The 22,632-nt window shown below is 39.5% G+C and overlaps 1 protein-coding gene across 1 annotated transcript in view; it reads left to right on the plus strand.

Annotated features, from left to right (window-relative positions):
- Positions 1-22,632, plus strand: part of LOC124042182 (collagen alpha-1(XI) chain-like) — a 202,892-nt gene that overhangs the window by 21,190 nt on the left and 159,070 nt on the right. Inside the window, exons 3-4 of the mRNA XM_046360585.1 lie at positions 10,511-10,724; positions 19,078-19,240. Of these exons, the coding sequence (XP_046216541.1) occupies positions 10,511-10,724; positions 19,078-19,240 (377 nt within the window). The remainder of the gene's footprint in view (positions 1-10,510; positions 10,725-19,077; positions 19,241-22,632) is intronic.

Genomic DNA, 22,632 nt, shown 5'->3' on the forward strand with positions numbered 1-22,632 from the left:
TCTACTGTCCTAAACTACTGTCCTAATCTACTGTCCTAAACTACTGTCCTAAACCGCTGTCCTAAACTACTGTCCTAAACTACTGTCCTAATCTACTGTCCTAATCAACTTTCCTAATCTACTGTCCTAATCTCCTGTCCTAAACTACTGTCCTAATCTACTGTCCTAATATACTGTCCTAATCTACTGTCCTAATCTACTGTCCTAATCTACTGTCCTAACCTACTGTCCTAAACTACTGTCCTAATCTACTGTCCTAAACTACTGTCCTAATCTACTGTCCTAACCTACTGTCCTAAACTACTGTCCTAATCTACTGTCCTAAACTACTGTCCTAAACTACTGTCCTAATCTACTGTCCTAAACTACTGTCCTAAACTACTGTCCTAAACTACTGTCCTAAACTACTGTCCTAAACTACTGTCCTAAGGTACTGTCCTAAACTACTGTCCTCAGCTACTGTCCTAAGCTACTGTCCTAAACTCATGTCCTAAACTACTGTCCTAAGCTACTGTCCTAAGATACTGTCCTAATCTACTGTCCTAAACTACTGTCCTCAGCTACTGTCCTAATCTACTGTCCTAAACTACTGTCCTAAGGTACTGTCCTAAACTACTGTCCTCAGCTACTGTCCTAAACTACTGTCCTAAACTTCTGTCCTAAACTACTGTCCTAACCCTACTGTCCTAAGCTACTGTCCTAAGCTACTGTCCTAAACGTATGTCCTAAACTACTGTCCTAACCCTACTGTCCTAAACTACTGTCCTAAGCTACTGTCCTAAACTGTTTACTGTTTAAACCAGATAATCCACAGTATTGACAATAAATCAACAGAGAACTGGCCCACCCCTCATAGCCTGGTTCCTCTCTAGGTTTCTTCCTAGGTTCTGGCCTTTCTAGGGAGTTTTTCCTAGCCACCGTGCTTCTACACCTGCATCTCTAGGTTTCTTCTTAGGTTCTGGCCTTTCTAGGGGAGTTTTCCCGAGCCACCGTGCTTCAACACCTGCATTGCTTGCTGTTTTGGGGTTTTAGGCTGGTTTCTGTCCACACTTTGATATATCAGCTAATGTTAGAAGGCCTTTATAAATAAATTTGATTTGAAATTGGATTGATTGAACAACAAAAGGAATACAACAACTAGGTCAATAGCTGTAGCGGTACAAAACACTGTCTATAGATGTGGAAACGGGATACGTTTCAGTTCTATCCATTGGTGGAGTTGAGATGTTTAGTGTGTGAATACAGCAAGTACAGCATGTACCCTGTAGAGATAGATGAATAGCTGAGAGATTAGGGCCTACACTGTAGGGATTAATGGATAGATAGAATATGGCCTACACTGTAGGGATTAATGGATTGATAGAATATGACCTACACTGTAGGGATTAATGGATAGATAGAATATGGCCTACACTGTAGGGATTAAAGGATTGATAGAATATGACCTACACTGTAGGGATTAATGGATAGATAGAATATGACCTACACTGTAGGGATTAAAGGATTGATAGAATATGACCTACACTGTAGGGATTAATGGATAGATAGAATATGACCTACACTGTAGGGATTAAAGGATTGATAGAATATGACCTACACTGTAGGGATTAATGGATTGATAGAATATGACCTACACTGTAGGGATTAATGGATTGATAGAATATGACCTACACTGTGGGGATTAATAGATTGATAGAATATGACCTACACTGTAGGGATTAATGATTGATAGAATATGACCTACACTGTGGGGATAGAATATGACCTACACTGTAGGGATTAATGGATAGATAGAATATGACCTACACTGTAGGGATTAATGGATAGATAGAATATGACCTACACTGTAGGGATTAATGGATAGATAGAATATGACCTACACTGTAGGGATTAATGGATTGATAGAATATGGCCAACACTGTAGGGATTAATGGATTGATAGAATATGACCTACACTGTAGGGATTAATGGATTGATAGAATATGACCTACACTAGGGATTAATGGATAGATAGAATATGACCTACACTGTAGGGATTAATGGATTGATAGAATATGACCTACACTGTAGGGATTAATGGATTGATAGAATATGACCTACACTGTAGGGATTAATGGATTGATAGAATATGACCTACACTGTGGGGATTAATAGATTGATAGAATATGACCTACACTGTAGGGATTAATGGATTGATAGAATATGACCTACACTGTGGGGATAGAATATGACCTACACTGTAGGGATTAATGGATAGATAGAATATGACCTACACTGTAGGGATTAATGTATAGATAGAATATGGCCTACACTGTAGGGATTAATGGATTGAGAGAATATGACCTACACTGTAGGGATTAATGGATAGATAGAATATGGCCTACACTGTAGGGATTAAAGGATTGATAGAATATGACCTACACTGTAGGGATTAATGGATAGATAGAATATGACCTACACTGTAGGGATTAAAGGATTGATAGAATATGACCTACACTGTAGGGATTAATGGATAGATAGAATATGACCTACACTGTAGGGATTATTGATAGAATATGACCTACACTGTAGGGATTAATGGATTGATAGAATATGACCTACACTGTAGGGATTAATGGATTGATAGAATATGTACACTGTGGGGATTAATAGATTGATAGAATATGACCTACACTGTAGGGATTAATGGATTGATAGAAATGACCTACACTGTGGGGATAGAATATGACCTACACTGTAGGGATTAATGGATAGATAGAATATGACCTACACTGTAGGGATTAATGGATAGATAGAATATGACCTACACTGTAGGGATTAATGGATAGATAGAATATGACCTACACTGTAGGGATTAATGGATTGATAGAATATGACCTACACTGTGGGGATTAATGGATTGATAGAATATGACCTACACTGTGGGGATTAATGGATTGATAGAATATGACCTACACTGTAGGGATAGAATATGACCTACACTGTAGGGATTAATGGATAGATAGAATATGACCTACACTGTAGGGATTAATGGATAGATAGAATATGACCTACACTGTAGGGATTAATGGATTGATAGAATATGACCTACACTGTGGGGATTAATGGATTGATAGAATATGACCTACACTGTGGGGATTAATGGATTGATAGAATATGACCTACACTGTGGGGATTAATGGATTGATAGAATATGACCTACACTGTAGGGATTAATGGATTGATAGAATATGACCTACACTGTAGGGATTAATGGATTGATTGAATATGACCTACACTGTGGGGATAGAATATGACCTACACTGTAGGGATTAATGGATAGATAGAATATGACCTACACTGTAGGGATTAATGGATAGATAGAATATGACCTACACTGTAGGGATTAAAGGATTGATAGAATATGACCTACACAGGGATTAATGGATAGAAGAATATGACCTACACTGTAGGGATTAATGGATAGATAGAATATGACCTACACTGTAGGGATTAAAGGATTGATAGAATATGACCTACACTCTAGGGATTAATGGATTGATAGAATATGACCTACACTCTAGGGATTAATGGATTGATAGAATATGACCTACACTGTGGGGATTAATAGATTGATAGAATATGACCTACACTGTAGGGATTAATGGATTGATAGAATATGACCTACACTGTGGGGATAGAATATGACCTACACTGTAGGGATTAATGGATAGATAGAATATTAAACTGTAGGGATTAATGTAAGATAGAATATGGCCTACACTGTAGGGATTAATGGATTTAGAATATGACCTACACTGTAGGGATTAATGGATAGATAGAATATGGCCTACACTGTAGGGATTAAAGGATTGATAGAATATGACCTACACTGTAGGGATTAATGGATAGATAGAATATGACCTACACTGTAGGGATTAAAATTGATAGAATATGACCTACACTGTAGGGATTAGTGGATAGATAGAATATGACCTACACTGTAGGGATTAAAGGATTGATAGAATATGACCTACACTGTAGGGATTAATGGATTGATAGAATATGACCTACACTGTTTAATGGATTGATAGAATATGACCTACACTGTGGGGATTAATAGATTGATAGAATATGACCTACACTGTAGGGATTAATGGATTGATAGAATATGACCTACACTGTGGGGATAGAATATGACCTACACTGTAGGGATTAATGGATAGATAGAATATGACCTACACTGTAGGGATTAATGGATAGATAGAATATGACCTACACTGTAGGGATTAATGGATAGATAGAATATGACCTACACTGTAGGGATTAATGGATTGATAGAATATGACCTACACTGTGGGGATTAATGGATTGATAGAATATGACCTACACTGTGGGGATTAATGGATTGATAGAATATGACCTACACTGTAGGGATAGAATATGACCTACACTGTAGGGATTAATGGATAGATAGACTATGACCTACACTGTAGGGATTAATGGATAGATAGAATATGACCTACAAGGGATTAATGGATTGATAGAATATGACCTACACTGTGGGGATTAATGGATTGATAGAATATGACCTACACTGTGGGGATTAATGGATTGATAGAATATGACCTACACTGTAGGGATTAATGGATTGATAGAATATGACCTACACTGTAGGGATTAATGGATTGATAGAATATGACCTACACTGTAGAGATAGAATATGACCTACACTGTAGAGATTAATGGATAGATAGAATATGACCTACACTGTAGGGATTAATGGATAGATAGAATATGACCTACACTGTAGGGATTAATGGATTGATAGAATATGACCTACACTGTGGGGATTAATGGATAGATAGAATATGACCTACACTGTGGGGATAGAATATGACCTACACTGTGGGGATAGAATATGACCTACACTGTGGAGATAAGAGAGGTTAATTGAGATGTTTAATGTATGAAGGAAGACTGCGGATACAGAATGATACGGTCTACACCATAAGGACACGTAGGACAACGACCAAGCATTTATTAGCTCAGAAGGATAAATAAAGGACCAAGCTGGTTCTTGTCCTGTGGAGTCGTTGCCCCTCTTTCTGGTTGAAAACATAGACCGTTTAAGACGCTAGTTGCTACTTGGCCCGTACTGACAGGATACTGTATACAACTTTACTAGAAACAGTGGCTTGTTAAATACTTTCTCCTCCGTCTGTGAGTAACTTTGCCAAATTGTCCAGACAGCGAAGGAAAAAAATAAAGGCACAAAATAGCAGGAGATTAAATGAACCAGTGAGATTTTCTGTGATTTTAGGCCAAAAAATAATTTGCCTGGAAATGTTACTGGTTTTAAAGACTGGGAATTTCAGTCAAATAGGCTCAAATACAATTGAATGAAGTGGAGTACAGTTTCCCATTTGAGTACAGTTTCCCAGTCTCAAAGAGAACGATTCCCAGTCTAAAAGAGAACGATTCCCAGTCTAAAAGAGAACGATTCCCAGTCTAAAAGAGAACCATTCCCAGTCTAAAAGAGAACCATTCCCATTCTAAAAGAGAACCATTCCCAGTCTAAAAGAGAACCATTCCCAGTCTAAAAGAGAACCATTCCCAGTCTAAAAGAGAACCATTCCCAGTCTAAAAGAGAACGATTCAGCTTTTATTTCATCACCAGCAACCTATTTCATTCTAGTTAACGGTTACTTAAATAATTACATTTTGACATTTTTTAGATTGTTCTCTTTTCACACACCTTGTAAAAAAATGAATTGTCCAATTAGATCACTTGTGACTTTCAAGATTAGCCAGTTGGTTTAATACGTTCTTAAAGTACCCAGCAACAAAGGACACATTTAATCTTAAATTAAAGTAATTAGTATCTACTATAATTGGGAGGAAAATGAAAGGTACTAATCTGTAATTTTACGAGCCTGACCCAAACACTTTGTCTGGTAAACTGAAGGATGCAGCTGAGGGGAAATGTAACCCCTCTCAAATAGACAAAAGCTGTGGCATGATCATTTTAATGTGTCCTCGAGGATGGGTGTAACTAAGGACAAGCCTTGAATTCTTCGAGTGGCCTCATTAAAGACACTGCATCTCAGTGCTAGAGGCATCACTACAGTCCCTGTTTCAAATCCAGGCTGAATCACATCTGGCTGTGATTGGGAGTCCCATAGGGCGGTGCACAATTGGCCCATCGTCGGCCGGGGTAGGCCGTCATTGCAAATAAGAATTTGTTCTTAAACTTGCCATGTTAAATAAAGGTAAAAACAAAAAGTATAGAAACAGGAAGTCTCCCAGAAATACGATGATGTCATTAGGACTGGAACAGTCATGGAATTTTGGGTGCGGGTTATTGGTGAGGAAAATTGACCCCGGTCACCGTTATAACCCACCAGACATGTCACCAGGTTTTTTTTTTCATAATCCCCAAATCCAGAACAAATTAAAGAAAATGTGCAGATGTATATAGAGCCCCTTATTGCATGGAACTTCCTTCCGTCTCATATTGCTCAAATAAACAGCAAACCTGGTTTCAGAGAACAGATAAAGTGACACCTCTCCCCTATTTGACCTCGATAGTATGTGTGTATGCATTGATATGTAGGCTACGTGGGCCTTTTTAAATATGTGTGTAGTTCTGTCCTTGAGCTGTTCATGTCTATTGATGTCTATTGTATTATGTCATTCTGTATTATGTCATTCTGTATTATGTCATTCTATATTATGTCATTCTATATTATGTCATTCTATATTATGTCATTCTATATTATGTCATTCTATATTATGTCATTCTGTATTATGTCATTCTGTATTATGTCATTCTATATTATGTCATTCTGTATTATGTCATTCTGTATTATGTCATTCTGTATTATGTCATTGTGTAATATGTCATTCTGTATTATGTCATTCTGTATTATGTCATTCTGTATTATGTCATTCTATATTATGTCATTCTGTATTATGTCATTCTGTATTATGTCATTGTGTATTATGTCATTGTGTATTATGTCATTCTGTATTATGTCATTCTATATTATGTCATTGTGTATTATGTCATTCTGTATTATGTCATTCTGTATTATGTCATTCTGTATTATGTCATTCTGTATTATGTCATTCTATATTATGTCATTCTATATTATGTCATTCTATATTATGTCATTCTATATTATGTCATTCTATATTATGTCATTGTGTATTATGTCATTCTGTATTATGTTATTATTATTATTATTATTATGTCATTCTGTATTATGTCATTCTATATTATGTCATTGTGTATTATGTCATTCTGTATTATGTCATTCTGTATTATGTCATTGTGTATTATGTCATTCTATATTATGTCATTCTGTATTATGTCATTCTGTATTATGTCATTCTGTATTATGTCATTCTGTATTATGTCATTCTGTATTATGTCATTCTGTATTATGTCATTCTATATTATATTATGTCATTCTGTATTATGTCATTGTGTATTATGTCATTGTGTATTATGTCATTGTGTATTATGTCATTGTGTATTATGTCATTCTGTATTATGTCATTCTGTATTATGTCATTCTGTATTATGTCATTCTGTATTATGTCATTCTGTATTATGTCATTCTATATTATGTCATTGTGTATTATGTCATTCTGTATTATGTCATTGTGTATTATGTCATTGTGTATTATGTCATTCTGTATTATGTCATTCTGTATTATGTCATTTTATATTATGTCATTCTGTATTATGTCATTCATGTTCTGTGTTCTGTGTTCTATTGTATTATGTAATTCTGTATCATGTTTCATGTTTGGTGTGGAACCCCAGGAAGAGTAGCTAATGGGGGATCCTAATAAAATATACCAAAATAATAAATAACCTGCTCCTGACTGCATGTGCTGCTGCTGCAGGGAGGGGGGCGTTGCCTAGGCAACCAGAGACTCGTTTGCGACAACACCTTGCTTGTTTCAGCAAGGAGCAACAAAGTTTCATCACGTTGTTAAGAGTCCATGTTACCGCAGAAACGGACTCAACCGAACAATTTCCCAGCCGTCACGTCTCCAGTCAGCTGTTTGTTCCACACTAAACGTTACTAAACTCAGCAAAAAAAAGGAACATCCTCTCACTGTCAACCGCGTTGATTTTCAGCAAACTGAAAATGTATAAATATTTGTATGAACATAAGATTCAACCACTGAGACATAAACTGAACAGGTTCTACAGACATGTTACTAACAGAAATGGAATAATGTGTCCCTGAACAAAGGGGGGTCGAAATCAAAAGTAACAGTCAGTATCTGGTGTGGCCACCAGCTGCATTAAGTACTGCAGTGCATCTCCTCCTCATGGACTGCACCAGATATGCCAGTTCTTGCTGTGAGATGTTACCCCACTCTTCCACCAAAGCACCTGCAAGTTCCTGGACATTTCTGGGAAGAATGGCCCTCGCCCTCCGATCCAACATCCTAGACGTGCTCAATGTGATTGAGATCCGGGATCTTTGCTGGCCATGGCAGAACACTGACACTCCTGTCTTGCAGGACATCACTCACAGAATGAGCCGTATGGCTTGTGTCATTGTCATGCTGGAGGGTCATGTCAGGATGAGCCTGCAGGAAGGGTACCAAATGAGGGAGGAGGATGTCTTCCCTATAACGCACAGTATTGAGATTGCCTGCAATGACAACAAGCTCAGTCCGATGATGTTGTGACACCCCAGACCATGACGGACCCTCCACCGCCAAATCAATCTCGCAGGCCTCATTCCTTCGACGACAAACGCAAATCCAACCATCACCCCTGGTGAGACAAAACCACCAATCGTCAGTGAAGAGCACTTTTTGACAGTCCTGTCTGGTCCAGCGACGGTGGGTTTGTACCCATAGGTTACGTTGTTGCTGGTGATGTCTGGTGAGGACCTGCCTTACAACAGGCCTACAATCCCTCAGTCCAGCCTCTCTCAGCCAATTGTGGACAGTCTGAGCACTGATGGAGGGATTGTGCCTTCCTGGTGTAACTCGGGCAGTTGTTGTTGCCATCCTTTATCTGTCCCGCAGGTGTCATGTTCCGATGTACCGATCCTGTGCAGGTGTTGTTTCACGTGGTCTGCCACTGCGAGGACGATCAGCTGTCCATCCTGTCTCCCTGTAGCCCTGTCTTAGGCGTCTCACAGTACGGAGATTGGAATTTATTGCCCTGGCCACATCTGCAGTCCTCATGCTTCCTTGCTGCATGCCTAAGGCACTTTCACGCAGATGAGCAGGGACTCTGGGTATCTTTCTTTTGGTGTTTTTCAGTCAGTAGAAAGGCCTCTTTGGTGTCCTAAGTTTTCATAACTGTGACCTTTAATTGCCTACCGTCTGTAAGCTGTTAGTGTCTTAACGACCGTTCCACAGGTGCATGTTCATTAATTGTTTATGGTTCATTGAACAAGAATGGGAAACAGTGTTTAAACCCTTTACAATGAAGATCTGTGAAGTTATTTGGATTTTTACGAAATGATCTTTGAAAGACACGATTCAGAAAACGGGATGTTTCTTTTTATGCTGAGTTTATTATTATTATGATTATTAATCTTGATTTGGCAGCCCTTCGTGTGTGTCTGTCTGTTTATTTACATTTCAAAAGCCTTGTTTTCTTTTTTTTCTTTTGTACTTCAAAAGCATATTTTTGTCCCCGGTTATAACAGTTGTTTTATTTTCATGCTGGTCTTCATCCGGTTATAGGGTTATTCTTTAATTTTGCCAGCCCTAAATGTCATATTACCACATCCACCTCTATCCTGTCTAACTTTTCTGTGTCTGATGATGTCATATTGCTGCGTCCATCTCTACCCTCTCTAACTTTTCTGGGTTTGATGATGTCATATTACCACGTCCACCTTTAACCTCTTATTATTCTGGGTTTGATGATGTCATATTGCTGCGTCCATCTCTACCCTCTCTAACTTTTCTGGGTTTGATGATGTCATATTACCACGTCCACCTTTAACCTCTTATTATTCTGGGTTTGATGATGTCATATTGCTAAGCTAACCTATCTACTTGTTGTTCGCCCTCCTCTAACCTTCTTTCCTTCACTTTTGGCGCGACACATTGATGATTACCCAGGAGTTTGGCAGCTAATGGGGATCCAAATAAACAGAGCCAATCAGATTAATAAATGAACCTCTCCAACCAATCAGATGAATAAATGAACCTCTCCAACCAATCAGATGAATAAATGAAACTCTCTAACCAATCAGATGAATAAATGAAACTCTCTAACCAATCAGATGAATAAATGAACCTCTCTAACCAATCAGATGAATAAATGAACTCTCTAACCAATCAGATGAATAAATGAACCTCTCCAACCAATCAGATGAATAAATGAACCTCTCCAACCAATCAGATGAATAAATGAACCTCTCGAACCAATCAGATGAATAAATTAACCTCTCTAACCAATCAGATGAATAAATGAACCTCTCTATCCAATCAGATGAATAAATTAACCTCTCTCTTCTTTTTCTTCTTTCAACAGGAGGAGTGTTCCCAGAGGACTTCTCAGTGATGTTCACCATCAAGCCCAAGGCAGGCAGCCAGTCTTTCCTGCTGTCTGTGTATAACGAGCAGGGGGTCCAGCAGCTGGGTGTGGAGGTGGGACGCTCCCCTGTCTTCCTGTATGAAGACCAACATGGAAAACCTTCCCCAGAGGATTATCCACTGTTCAGATCCATCAACCTCGCTGACGGCCAGTAAGTGATGACTGAGACACCTGAGTAACTCATAACTACCGTATCACAAAGCAAGGTATTTTATGTTACGGACAGGATTAGGGTTGTGGTAAGGTGAGGCGCTGTTTGGGTTAGTATTAGGATTTCTCTTTCCTCAGGTAAGTAACTGAAGTTTGACTGAATCTACGAGAAGTTAGAAGATGCTCATCGGTGTGCAGTTTTATGCTTTTTGTGCCTTTGATGTTGTACATGGAGGACGGCAGGATGTTTCTGAGAGGGTCTGTGGCCTTACTGAGTTCTTCCTGCAGACATACTCCATGCCACCTACAGTGCATTCGGAAACTATTCAGACCCCTTGACTTTTTCCACATTTCGTTATGTTATTCTAAAATGGAATTTTTTTAAAGAAAAAAATGTCCTCAACTATCTACACACAATAACCTATCATGACAAAGCGAAAACAGGTTTTTAGAAATGTTTGCAAATGTATAAAAAAAATTCAAACAGAAAAAAACATATTTACATAAGTATTCAGACTCTTTGCTATGAGACTCAACATTGATCTCAGGTGCATCCTGTTTCCATTGATCATCCTTGAGATGTTTCTACAACTTGATTGGAGTCCAACTGTGATAAATTTAATTGACTGGACATGATTTGGAAAGGCACACACCTGTCTATATATGATATATATATATTATGATGTCATTATGGGGTATTGTGATGTCATATTATGTGTAGATTGATGAGAACATATATATATATATATATATATATTTAAATACATTTTAGAATAAGGCTGTAACGTAACAAAATGTGGAAAAAGTCAAGGGGTCTGAATACTTTCCAAATGCACAATAAGCTATGTTTTCCAAGATGGGCTTACAAGATCTAAGTGTTCGGGAATTCTCAAGAACGTATTTAAGGCTTCTAAGCAGACCAAAACAAATCATTGAAAATGCACAATTATTATATTGATATGCTTCATTGTTTAGTTATTGAAAACATAAGGAATATAACTGTGGGATGGCTGTATTTCTTTTTGAGTAACCCAATTATTTATTTGGCAGGGTTTTAATTACAAATCGTTTTTGCCAAATTATTTACAGCTGTCTGTGTTGTTGATGTGTAGTTAACTATCCAAATAAAAGAGTTTGAGCTTCATAAATGACCGAACTGTAACATTAATATTCTGACTGTGAACTCTTTGCTAATTTGAAACATTTTGCAAAAACGTGATAGAATTGTCTACAGTGAAATGAAGTGTTGCATTGGTATGTAACTTCACTGTCTGTAGTTGATTTGTCTGGTTTCCAAAACTTGTAAAGTAGAGTTGGCCTGTTTCAATTACTGTCATTTCATTGTTTTATTGTTTGTTTAGCGAGGAATTTTTCTGAGAAGATCAAATGATCTTCAACAAGAACAACCTAGTTTTAAGTTTTTAAATCTGTTGGCATCTCTCTGACTATACCAGACTGTAGATCATCTCTGACTAATACCAGACTGTAGATCATCTCTGACTATACCAGACGGTAGATCATCTCTGACAATACCAGACTGTAGATCATCTCTGACTAATACCAGACTGTAGATCATCTCTGACTATACCAGACGGTAGATCATCTCTGACTATACCAGATGGTAGATCATCTCTGACTATACCAGATGGTAGATCATCTCTGACTAATACCAGACTGGAGATCATCTCTAACTATACCAGACGGTAGATCATCTCTGACTATACCGGACGGTAGATCATCTCTGACTATACCAGATGGTAGATCATCTCTGACTATACCAGACTGTAGATCATCTCTGACTAATACCAGACGGTAGATCATCTCTGACTATACCAGATGGTAGATCATCTCTGACTAATACCAGACGGTAGATCATCTCTGACTAGTACCAGATGGTAGATCATCTCTGACTAATACCAGACGGTAGATCATCTCTGACTAATACCAGACTGTAGATCATCTCTGACTATACCAGATGGTAGATCATCTCTGACTATACCAGATGGTAGATCATCTCTGACTAATACCAGACGGTAGATCATCTCTGACTAATACCAGACGGTAGATCATCTCTAACTATACCAGACGGTAGATCATCTCTGACTATACCGGACGGTAGATCATCTCTGACTATACCAGACTGTAGATCATCTCTGACTAGTACCAGACGGTAGATCATCTCTGACTAATACCAGACGGGAGATCATCTCTGACTAATACCAGACTGTAGATCATCTCTGACTATACCAGACTGTAGATCATCTCTGACTAATACCAGACTGTAGATCATCTCTGACTATACCAGATGGTAGATCATCTCTGACTAATACCAGACGGGAGATCATCTCTAACTATACCAGACGGTAGATCATCTCTGACTATACCGGACGGTAGATCATCTCTGACTATACCAGATGGTAGATCATCTCTGACTATACCAGACTGTAGATCATCTCTGACTATACCAGATGGTAGATCATCTCTGACTATACCAGACTGTAGATCATCTCTGACTAATACCAGACGGTAGATCATCTCTGACTATACCAGATGGTAGATCATCTCTGACTAATACCAGACGGTAGATCATCTCTGACTAGTACCAGATGGTAGATCATCTCTGACTAATACCAGACGGTAGATCATCTCTGACTAATACCAGACGGTAGATCATCTCTGACTATACCGGACGGTAGATCATCTCTGACTATACCAGATGGTAGATCATCTCTGACTATACCAGACTGTAGATCATCTCTGACTATACCAGATGGTAGATCATCTCTGACTATACCAGACTGTAGATCATCTCTGACTAATACCAGACGGTAGATCATCTCTGACTATACCAGATGGTAGATCATCTCTGACTAATACCAGACGGTAGATCATCTCTGACTAGTACCAGATGGTAGATCATCTCTGACTAATACCAGACGGTAGATCATCTCTGACTATACCAGATGGTAGATCATCTCTGACTAATACCAGACGGTAGATCATCTCTGACTAGTACCAGATGGTAGATCATCTCTGACTAATACCAGACGGTAGATCATCTCTGACTAATACCAGACTGTAGATCATCTCTGACTATACCAGATGGTAGATCATCTCTGACTATACCAGATGGTAGATCATCTCTGACTAATACCAGACGGTAGATCATCTCTGACTAATACCAGACGGTAGATCATCTCTAACTATACCAGACGGTAGATCATCTCTGACTATACCGGACGGTAGATCATCTCTGACTATACCAGACGGTAGATCATCTCTGACTAATACCAGACGGTAGATCATCTCTGACTAATACCAGACGGGAGATCATCTCTGACTAATACCAGACGGTAGATCATCTCTGACTATACCGGACGGTAGATCATCTCTGACTATACCAGATGGTAGATCATCTCTGACTATACCAGACTGTAGATCATCTCTGACTATACCAGATGGTAGATCATCTCTGACTATACCAGACTGTAGATCATCTCTGACTAATACCAGACGGTAGATCATCTCTGACTATACCAGATGGTAGATCATCTCTGACTAATACCAGACGGTAGATCATCTCTGACTATACCAGATGGTAGATCATCTCTGACTAATACCAGACGGTAGATCATCTCTGACTAATACCAGACGGTAGATCATCTCTGACTATACCAGATGGTAGATCATCTCTGACTATACCAGATGGTAGATCATCTCTGACTAATACCAGACGGTAGATCATCGGTAGATCATCTCTGACTAATACCAGACGGTAGATCATCTCTGACTATACCAGACGGTAGATCATCTCTGACTAATACCAGACGGTAGATCATCTCTGACTAATACCAGACGGTAGATCATCTCTGACTATACCAGACGGTAGATCATCTCTGACTAATACCAGACGGTAGATCATCTCTGACTAATACCAGATGGTAGATCATCTCTGACTAGATCATCTCATACCAGATGGTAGATCATCTCTGACTATACCAGATGGTAGATCATCTCTGACTATACCAGATGGTAGATCATCTCTGACTAATACCAGACGGTAGATCATCTCTGACTATACCAGATGGTAGATCATCTCTGACTATACCAGATGGTAGATCATCTCTGACTAATACCAGACGGTAGATCATCTCTGACTAATACCAGACGGTAGATCATCTCTAACTATACCAGACGGTAGATCATCTCTGACTAATACCAGACGGTAGATCATCTCTGACTAATACCAGACGGTAGATCATCTCTAACTATACCAGACGGTAGATCATCTCTGACTATACCAGACGGTAGATCATCTCTGACTATACCAGACGGTAGATCATCTCTGACTATACCAGATGGTAGATCATCTCTGACTATACCAGATGGTAGATCATCTCTGACTATACCAGACGGTAGATCATCTCTGACTATACCAGACGGTAGATCATCTCTGACTAATACCAGACGGTAGATCATCTCTGACTATACCAGACGGTAGATCATCTCTGACTATACCAGATGGTAGATCATCTCTGACTATACCAGATGGTAGATCATCTCTGACTATACCAGACGGTAGATCATCTCTGACTAATACCAGACGGTAGATCATCTCTGACTAATACCAGACGGTAGATCATCTCTGACTAATACCAGACGGTAGATCATCTCTGACTAATACCAGACGGTAGATCATCTCTGACTAATACCAGACGGTAGATCATCTCTGACTAATACCAGACGGTAGATCATCTCTGACTAATACCAGACGGTAGATCATCTCTGACTAGTACCAGACGGTAGATCATCTCTGACTAGTACCAGACGGTAGATCATCTCTGACTAATACCAGACGGTAGATCATCTCTGACTAATACCAGACGGTAGATCATCTCTGACTAATACCAGACGGTAGATCATCTCTGACTAATACCAGACGGTAGATCATCTCTGACTAATACCAGACGGTAGATCATCTCTAACTAATACCAGACGGTAGATCATCTCTGACTAATACCAGACGGTAGATCATCTCTGACTAATACCAGACGGTAGATCATCTCTGACTAGTACCAGACGGTAGATCATCTCTGACTAATACCAGACGGTAGATCATCTCTGACTAATACCAGACGGTAGATCATCTCTGACTAGTACCAGACGGTAGATCATCTCTGACTAGTACCAGACGGTAGATCATCTCTGACTAATACCAGACGGTAGATCATCTCTGACTAATACCAGACGGTAGATCATCTCTGACTAGTACCAGACGGTAGATCATCTCTGACTAGTACCAGACGGTAGATCATCTCTGACTATACCAGACGGTAGATCATCTCTGACTAATACCAGACGGTAGATCATCTCTGACTAGTACCAGACGGTAGATCATCTCTGACTAATACCAGACGGTAGATCATCTCTGACTAATACCAGACGGTAGATCATCTCTGACTAGTACCAGACGGTAGATCATCTCTGACTAATACCAGACGGTAGATCATCTCTGACTAATACCAGACGGTAGATCATCTCTGACTAATACCAGACGGTAGATCATCTCTGACTAGTACCAGATGGTAGATCATCTCTGACTAATACCAGACGGTAGATCATCTCTGACTAATACCAGATGGTAGATCATCTCTGACTATACCAGATGGTAGATCATCTCTGACTAATACCAGACGGTAGATCATCTCTGACTATACCAGACGGTAGATCATCTCTGACTATACCAGACGGTAGATCATCTCTGACTAATACCAGACGGTAGATCATCTCTGACTAATACCAGACGGTAGATCATCTCTGACTATACCAGACTGTAGATCATCTCTGACTATACCAGATGGTAGATCATCTCTGACTATACCAGATGGTAGATCATCTCTGACTATACCAGATGGTAGATCATCTCTGACTATACCAGATGGTAGATCATCTCTGACTAATACCAGACGGGAGATCATCTCAAACTATACCAGACGGTAGATCATCTCTGACTATACCGGACGGTAGATCATCTCTGACTAATACCAGACGGTAGATCATCTCTGACTAATACCAGACGGTAGATCATCTCTAATACCAGACTAGATCATCTCTAACTAATACAGACGGTAGATCATCTCTGACTAATACCAGACGGTAGATCATCTCTAACTAATACCAGACGGTAGATCATCTCTGACTAATACCAGACGGTAGATCATCTCTGACTAATACCAGACGGTAGATCATCTCTGACTAATACCAGACGGTAGATCATCTCTGACTAATACCAGACGGTAGATCATCTCTGACTAATACCAGACGGTAGATCATCTCTGACTAATACCAGACGGTAGATCATCTCTAACTAATACCAGACGGTAGATCATCTCTGACTAATACCAGACGGTAGATCATCTCTGACTAATACCAGACGGTAGATCATCTCTGACTAATACCAGACGGTAGATCATCTCTGACTAATACCAGACGGTAGATCATCTCTGACTAATACCAGACGGTAGATCATCTCTGACTAATACCAGACGGTAGATCATCTCTGACTAATACCAGACGGTAGATCATCTCTGACTAATACCAGACGGTAGATCATCTCTGACTAATACCAGACGGTAGATCATCTCTGACTAATACCAGACGGTAGATCATCTCTGACTAATACCAGACGGTAGATCATCTCTGACTAATACCAGACGGTAGATCATCTCTGACTAATACCAGACGGTAGATCATCTCTGACTAATACCAGACGGTAGATCATCTCTGACTAATACCAGACGGTAGATCATCTCTAACTAATACCAGACGGTAGATCATGACTAATACCAGACGGTAGATCATCTCTGACTAATACCAGACGGTAGATCATCTCTGACTAATACCAGACGGTAGATCATCTCTGACTAATACCAGACGGTAGATCATCTCTGACTAATACCAGACGGTAGATCATCTCTGACTAATACCAGACGGTAGATCATCTCTGACTAATACCAGACGGTAGATCATCTCTGACTAATACCAGACGGTAGATCATCTCTGACTAATACCAGACGGTAGATCATCTCTGACTAATACCAGACGGTAGATCATCTCTGACTAATACCAGACGGTAGATCATCTCTGACTAATACCAGACGGTAGATCATCTCTGACTAATACCAGACGGTAGATCATCTCTGACTAATACCAGACGGTAGATCATCTCTGACTAATACCAGACGGTAGATCATCTCTGACTAATACCAGACGGTAGATCATCTCTGACTAATACCAGACGGTAGATCATCTCTGACTAATACCAGACGGTAGATCATCTCTGACTAATACCAGACGGTAGATCATCTCTGACTAATACCAGACGGTAGATCATCTCTGACTAATACCAGACGGTAGATCATCTCTGACTAATACCAGACGGTAGATCATCTCTGACTAATACCAGACGGTAGATCATCTCTGACTAATACCAGACGGTAGATCATCTCTGACTAATACCAGACGGTAGATCATCTCTGACTAATACCAGACGGTAGATCATCTCTGACTAATACCAGACGGTAGATCATCTCTGACTAATCGGTAGATCATCTCTGACTAATACCAGACGGTAGATCATCTCTGACTAATACCAGACGGTAGATCATCTCTGACTAATACCAGACGGTAGATCATCTCTGACTAATACCAGACGGTAGATCATCTCTGACTAATACCAGACGGTAGATCATCTCTGACTAATACCAGACGGTAGATCATCTCTCAACTAATACCAGACGGTAGATCATCTCTGACTAATACCAGACGGTAGATCATCTCTGACTAATACCAGACGGTAGATCATCTCTGACTAATACCAGACGGTAGATCATCTCTGACTAATACCAGACGGTAGATCATCTCTGACTAATACCAGACGGTAGATCATCTCTGACTAATACCAGACGGTAGATCATCTCTACCAGACGGTAGATCAATACCAGACGGTAGATCATCTCTGACTAATACCAGACGGTAGATCATCTCTGACTAATACCAGACGGTAGATCATCTCTGACTAATACCAGACGGTAGATCATCTCTGACTAATACCAGACGGTAGATCATCTCTAACTAATACCAGACGGTAGATCATCTCTGACTAATACCAGACGGTAGATCATCTCTGACTAATACCAGACGGTAGATCATCTCTGACTAATACCAGACTATAAATGTCTAACCTGTGCTCAGGTTTTACCATTCAACATCAACAAATACACCACATACGTTTCATGTTCTCCTCCAAATCTCTCATATATCTCTAAGCCACGTCCTACTCTGTCCGTGTGTAGATGGCATCGCGTGGCTATCAGTGTGGAGAAGAAGAGTGTGACCATCATTGTGGATTGTAAGAAGAAGCTGAGCAGGCCACTGAAGAGGAGCGACGGGGCGGCCATCAACACTGACGGCATCGTTGTCTTTGGAACCAGGATTCTGGATGAAGAAGTTTTTGAGGTAAGAACATTAAAGGCCCAGTGTAGTCCAAAACGTGATTTTCCTGTCTTTTATATATATTTCCACACTATGAAGTTGTAACAATACTGTGAAATTGTGTGAAAATTATAAGGACATTGGGCGTTGCTTACTGTGCCACAGTGTTGTTGATTTTATGTATGGATAATATGCAGCAAATGTTGGCTGGCTGTCTTTTTGGGTCAGGCCTGTATCCGGGGAAAAAAGGGGGCTTAGTTCCTATATTAAAATAGCAAAAAAAAGTTTAAATGATTGATTGACAGGTTGGCGCAAAATCTGTAATTCCGCTGTGCTGTGTCAGCACTATGGACAGAGCGCAGCGTGGTGTGTGTAAGGAGGCTATGGAAAGCCACTTGGGAAAATGGTTTTGGTTACCCGGTAATTTCCGGCTTTTGGACGATAAAATTGTATCTGGAAAAAAAATTCCGGGGCTGCTCAGGAGACAGAGAAAGCGAGAGAGGAGCCTTGGCCTAGGCTACTGTTGATTGTAAAGACGGAGGCCTTTTTCATTGAAGGAAAACTAAAGTTATAGAGGGGAAAGCCTACTAACCAGGGCTCCAGATGGCCACCATTTAGTCGCATTTTGCGACCCTTTGACACCAGGTGGTGGGAGTTAGAATGTATTGGTTGCAGGATGCACATTCATTCGTCTTAGGAGGCTAAAACCATGAGTCGGTCAAATTGTAAAGTGGATTAAGTCAGCCCCCCTCACCTCTCTGATTCAGAGGGGTTGGGTTAAATGCAGAAGATACCTTTCAGTTGAAGGCATTCAGTTGTACTGACTAGGTATCCCCCCTTTCATTCAGTTGTACTGACTGGGTATCCCCCCTTTCATTCAGTTTCTTGGTAATTGCTGCAATACAGCCTGTTCAAAAGTTTTGTGGTTTAAACCAGGTCTAAACCAGGTCTAAACCAGGTCGCAAGTGTTTTGTTTCATTCTGTTGCTGCCTTTTTCTTTGGCCAAATTAAGTTCCAACTGTAATGTAATGTTTGCCACAATATAATATCCTGCTCGTATTTTCACTATAAGCAATGACTTGACTTACTTTTAATATTACCTTAGTAAAGTTTAGGAACTTTTGTGAAGATTTGGTGTGCTGTGGCTATTAGCCTATTAAACTGCAGGCCTATGATATGAAGGCAGTACTCACAGGCGCCCCAAATGACTCCGACGGTTGAATTTGAGGTGAGGAAGAATGTTTTAGCCATACCAGAGTTACTCCTATAATATGACAATATAATGCTTACCTTTAAACAAAATATTCTAATAGAAAATGATCTAATGAACTAATGAACTAATGAACTAATGAACAAATGAACAAATTAACTAATTAACTAATGAACTAATGAACTAATGAACTAATTAACTAATGAACAAATTCACTAATGAACTAATGAACTAATGAACTAATGAACTAATGAACTAATGAACTAATGAACAAATTCACTAATTAACTAATTAACTAATGAACTAATGAACTAATTAACTAATGAACTAATGAACTAATTAACCAATTAACTAATGAACCAATGAACTAATTAACTAATTAACTAATGAACAAATTCACTAATTAACTAATTAACTAATGAACTAATTAATAAGTGTTGAATTAGAACATGGTTTACTATGTCACTGTTGACAGTTGATTTTACGTATGTTCTCTACTATCATGACACAATCATGAAGTGGAACGACATTTATTGGATATTTCAAACTTTTTTAACAAATCAAAAACTGAAAAATTGGGCGTGCAAAAATTATTCAGCCCCTTTACTTTCAGTGCAGCAAACTCTCTCCAGAAGTTCAGTGAGGATCTCTGAATGATCCACTGTTGACCTAAATGACTAATGATGATAAATACAATCCACCTGTGTGTAATCAAGTCTCCGTATAAATGCACCTGTACTGTGATAGTCTCAGAGGTCCGTTAAAAGCGCAGAGAGCATCATGAAGAACAAGGAACACACCAGGCAGGTCCGAGATACTGTTGTGAAGAAGTTTAAAGCCGGATTTGGATACAAAAATATTTCCCAAGCTTTAAACATCCCAAGGAGCACTGTGCAAGCGATAATATTGAAATGGAAGGAGTATCAGACCACTGCAAATCTACCAAGACCTGGCCTTCCCTCTAAACTTTCAGCTCATACAAGGAGAAGACTGATCAGAGATGCAGCCAAGAGGCCCATGATCACTCTGGATGAACTACAGAGATCTACAGCTGAGGTGGGACACTCTGTCCATAGGACAACAATCAGTCGTATATTGCACAAATCTGGCCTTTATGGAAGAGTGGCAAGAAGAAAGCCATTTCTTAAAGATATCCATAAAAAGTGTTGTTTAAAGTTTGCCACAAGCCACCTGGGAGACACACCAAACATGTGGAAGAAGGTGCTCTGGTCAGATGAAACCAAAATTGAACTTTTTGGCAACAATGCAAAACGTTATGTTTGGCGTAAAAGCAACACAGCACATCACCCTGAACACACCATCCCCACTGTCAAACATGGTGGTGGCAGCATCATGGTTTGGGCCTGCTTGTCTTCAGCAGGTACAGGGAAGATGGTTAAAATTGATGGGAAGATGGATGGAGCCAAATACAGGACCATTCTGGAAGAAAACCTGATGGAGTCTGCAAAAGACCTGAGACTGGGACTGAGATTTGTCTTCCAACAAGACAATGATCCAAAACATAAAGCAAAATCTACAATGGAATGGTAAAAAAATAAACATATCCAGGTGTTAGAATGGCCAAGTCAAAGTCCAGACCTGAATCCAATCGAGAATCTGTGGAAAGAACTGAAAACTGCTGTTCACAAATGCTCTCCATCCAACCTCACTGAGCTCGAGCTGTTTTGCAAGGAGGAATGGGAAAAAATGTCAGTCTCTCGATGTGCAAAACTGATAGAGACATACCCCAAGCGACTTACAGCTGTAATCACAGCAAAAGGTGGCGCGACAAAGTATTAACTTAAGGGGGCTGGATAATTTTGCACGCCCAATTTTTCAGTTTTGATTTGTTAAAAAAGTTTGAAATATCCAATAAATGTCGTTCCACTTCATGATTGTGTCCCACTTGTTGTTGATTCTTCACAAAAAATACAGTTTTATATCTTTATGTTTGAAGCCTGAAATGTGGCAAAAGGTCGCAAAGTTCAAGGGGGCCGAATACTTTCGCAAGGCACTGTACTACTGCTTTTTTTCTGATTCAGCTGGGAAACATGATGTAGGTCAGTGGTCAATGTTCTGATTCAGCTGGACACGATGTCAAAATGCAAGCCGAGATCTACCCCTCAGATTTCTTTTAAACATGACTTAAAAAACATAAGCCTATGCAACATTAACCAATTAAAAACAGCTCTGTAGTAATGAGGTT

This window comes from Oncorhynchus gorbuscha, linkage group LG08 (assembly GCF_021184085.1).
Source record: "Oncorhynchus gorbuscha isolate QuinsamMale2020 ecotype Even-year linkage group LG08, OgorEven_v1.0, whole genome shotgun sequence".
NCBI lineage: Eukaryota > Metazoa > Chordata > Actinopteri > Salmoniformes > Salmonidae > Oncorhynchus > Oncorhynchus gorbuscha.